The 3,465-nt window shown below is 40.4% G+C and overlaps 1 protein-coding gene across 1 annotated transcript in view; it reads left to right on the forward strand.

The window, feature by feature from the left end:
* The window catches only part of SCAI (suppressor of cancer cell invasion), a 72,685-nt gene that overhangs the window by 65,619 nt on the left and 3,601 nt on the right, over positions 1-3,465 (forward strand). Inside the window, exons 15-16 of the mRNA XM_014529420.1 lie at positions 1,683-1,856; positions 2,048-2,148. Of these exons, the coding sequence (XP_014384906.1) occupies positions 1,683-1,856; positions 2,048-2,148 (275 nt within the window). The remainder of the gene's footprint in view (positions 1-1,682; positions 1,857-2,047; positions 2,149-3,465) is intronic.

Consider the following 3,465-nt stretch of genomic DNA (forward strand, 5'->3'; position numbering starts at 1 on the left):
GCCCTCACCCCCCTGGTGTCTGTGTCCATTGGTTAGGCTTATATGCATACAGTGTTTGCTTTATCCAAGAGTTATTTCATACATTCAACAAGCATTTATTCAACGTTTATTTATCAGGTACAGTGCTAGGCATTGGAGGTGACGCTCGGACCAGACAAACAGAGTCAGTTTCTCACAGAACCAGTTGTCTAGTAGAAGATACAGACAACCTGACAGTCACTGTCGATGCTGTTAGTGTCTCATAGGAGGAAGCCTGTGCCACACTTAAGGAACTCCTAACCTGCCTTTGAGATTGAAGAAAGTGCATGAGATGATGTCTGAAGTGGAGTTGAAGGATGCGTAGAATTAAATGAGCATGGGAAATGGTTGAAAATAGGTATTCTAGCAGAGAAATAGCATGTGAGCCCTGAGATAAGAGCTCTGAGATGAGAGAGTTTATGGAACATGTAGATAAATTAAAAGTAGTTTCTGCTAGTTAAAGGGCAGAGTTTGTGATTGTGGGACTGAATTATGAAAAACCTTTTATGATTCAGATAAAGGATAGTGGGGTGCCATTGAAAGATTTTAAACGGCAATAAAATAAAAAGGCCTTCAGTTTACCTTATGTAAGGTGAATTGGACAGGAGCATTGATGGAAGTAAAGAGATCGTGGTGGCTGAGCTAGGACAGTGACTGGTTACCTGGCTTCAAAAGGTGCCAACCCAGAGAACCAGCAGGACTTGGTGACGGTGAGGAAATGAGAGAGAGGAAGAGGCGGAATGGACTTCAGGTTTCTGGCTGAGATGCTGCAGAAATAATGATACTAAATAACAAGTAGATTTATAAGAGAACCAAAAGGGGGGGAAATTGTTGTCAACTTTTGACATGTTGAGTTTGAAGTTACCTTTGAGAGTTAGGTTGATTATAGAGGTCTAGGGCAGTTCTGTCCAATAGAAATATTATGGGAGTCGCCTGTGTAATTTTAAGTTTTCTAGTAGCCACGTGTTTTTTTTTTAAAGTAGAAAGAAACTGGTGAAATGAATGTTAATAATGTCTTTTTGTACTGATGCTTTGAAATCCTATGTATAGGATGTATTTTACACTCTGTAGTGTGTCTGTTTGGATCAGTCACATATTTAATTCTTTAAGTATCCAGCATCTACTGCAAGGCAGCACAGTTCTAGAACTAAGGAGCTCAATCTAGGCTGCAAATGGAGAACTGGGAATCAGTAGGCATATAAATGATAACCGAGATTATAAGAGTAGGTGAGATCAGCAATGTATCAGGCCAAAGAAAAAAAAAGATTGATATTTAAGGGATAGGTGGAGATAGAATAACTCACAAGAGTGAAAAAGACTGGCAATCCTAAAACTCATCAAAGAATTCTATCACGAACTGCCTGTGACCCAGTCCTTGCCATATTTGGGTAAAATTTGTTAGTTGGAGGGAAAAAGGCAAAGAAATATGTTCATGTCCTATTTCTCTTTAGTTTACTAGGCTCTAAAGTTAGTTCAGCAAGAAAGCAATATGCCTGGGACATGTTTTGTAGTTCCTTGCAGAATCTACTTTGTTGAATTAAGACTTAATGATATAGCTTTAATTTTATACATTATCAGTATATTAAAATGTTCCTCAAACGCACCTCTTACCTTTTGCAAAACTGTTTTCTATATAAATATAAAAAACATGTTTGTTATTGCAGATCAATCTCAACGAGGTAGCCTCTTCACACTCTTTTTGAACAATCCTCTAATGGCCTTCCTATTTGTCTCTGGATTGTCAAGCATGCGCAGAAGCCTGTGGGAAAAGTGTCAAGAATACCTTCGAAAAATCAACCGCGATATTGCCCAGCTACTGACCCATTCACGTTCAATAGGTACCCTACTAACCTAACTGCACACGTGACAGAACGTACTGTAATGGTTTAAAATTGCTTGAATTGTTTGAATTTTTAGAGGTATTTGTTGAAGGCAGGAAAGTTGAGAAAGTTTTCCTGAACTTACCTTCCCCTTGGAAATGTATTTTCCCTTTAAGCATCTTTTTACTGCCCCTTTCTCCTCTTTGCAGATCAGGCATTCCTCCAGTTTTTTGGAGATGAATTTCTTCGCTTGCTTCTCACAAGATTTGTCTTTTGTTCAGCCACCATGAGGATGCACAAGATTTTTCGGGTAAGCAAAGAATATTTTAATGACCAATCTTACCATTTCAGTTATTTAACCATCATGTATTATATTTTACCTGTATTAAAGAGTTTGGATAGATCCAAAATCATATTCACAAATTAATTATGTAAAGTATTAAAGATGGACAAAATAAGCAACATCTGAGTACCCACCAACCAATTTAAGAAGTAGAACATTTTCATTACCTTTGAGGTCCCTTGTAGGTCCTCCCTTATCCTATCTTCCTCTCAAATGAAACTAAAATTCTGATTGTTATAATTTTCATTCACTTCCCTTTAAAGTTTTGCCACATGTATTTGTATTCTTACACAACATATTGATGGATCCATATTTTATGTATTCTACAACTTGCTTTTTTTCGCTCTTTATTATAGTCCTGAGATTCAGGCATGGTGATGACTGACTATAGCTTTTATTCATTTGTTTTCACTGCTATGTAGGATTTTATGGTTTGACAGATGTAGCTCAAATTACTCATCTTATTTTATTGATAATGGACATTTGAGTTATTTCCAGTTTTTAAATATTATAAACAATGCCATTGTGAAATCTTCAATAATTTTCCTGGTATACACATATAAGACTTTTTCTGAGGAATACATAATAGTGGAACGTGAGGTCAGACGATTTAGGTATATTCAACTTTACTAGGTAGTGCCAAACATGTTGTAAAGTGGTTGTATCAATTTATACGGTACTAGCAGTGTGTAAGAGTTGCAATTGCTCTAATCCTTGTCAACATTTGTTGCAGTTATACTTTCTAGTCTACTAGAGGCCCGGTGCACAAAAATTTGTGCACTCGGGCGGGGGGGGTCCCTCAGCCCGGCCTGTGCCCTCTCGCAGTCTGGGACCCCTTGGGGGATGACCACCTGCTGGCTTAGGCCTGCTCCCCGGGGGATTGGGCCTAAGCTGGCAATCAGACATCCCTCTGGCAGCCTGGCAGCCCTCAGGGGATGTCTACTTGCCAGCGGGGAGCAGACCTAAGCTACAGTTGGACATCCTTAGTGCTGCTGAGGAGGCAGGAGAGGCTCCCACCACCACCGTTGTACTGGCAGCTGTCAGCCTGGCTTGTGGCTGAGCAGAGCTCCCCCATGTGGGAGTGCACTGACCACCAGAGAGCAGCTCCTGCATTGAGCGTCTGCCCCCTGGTGGTCAGTGTGTGTCATAGTGACCAGTCATTCCCAGTCTTTCTGCTGTTAGGGTCAGTTTGCATATTACCCTTTTACTATATAGGATAGAGGCCTGGTGCACGGGTGGGGGCCGGCTGGTTTGCCCTGAAGGGTGTCCCAGATCAGGGTGGGG

The sequence above is a fragment of the Myotis brandtii genome, unplaced genomic scaffold (genome assembly GCF_000412655.1).
Source record: "Myotis brandtii unplaced genomic scaffold, ASM41265v1 scaffold68, whole genome shotgun sequence".
Lineage (NCBI taxonomy): Eukaryota > Metazoa > Chordata > Mammalia > Chiroptera > Vespertilionidae > Myotis > Myotis brandtii.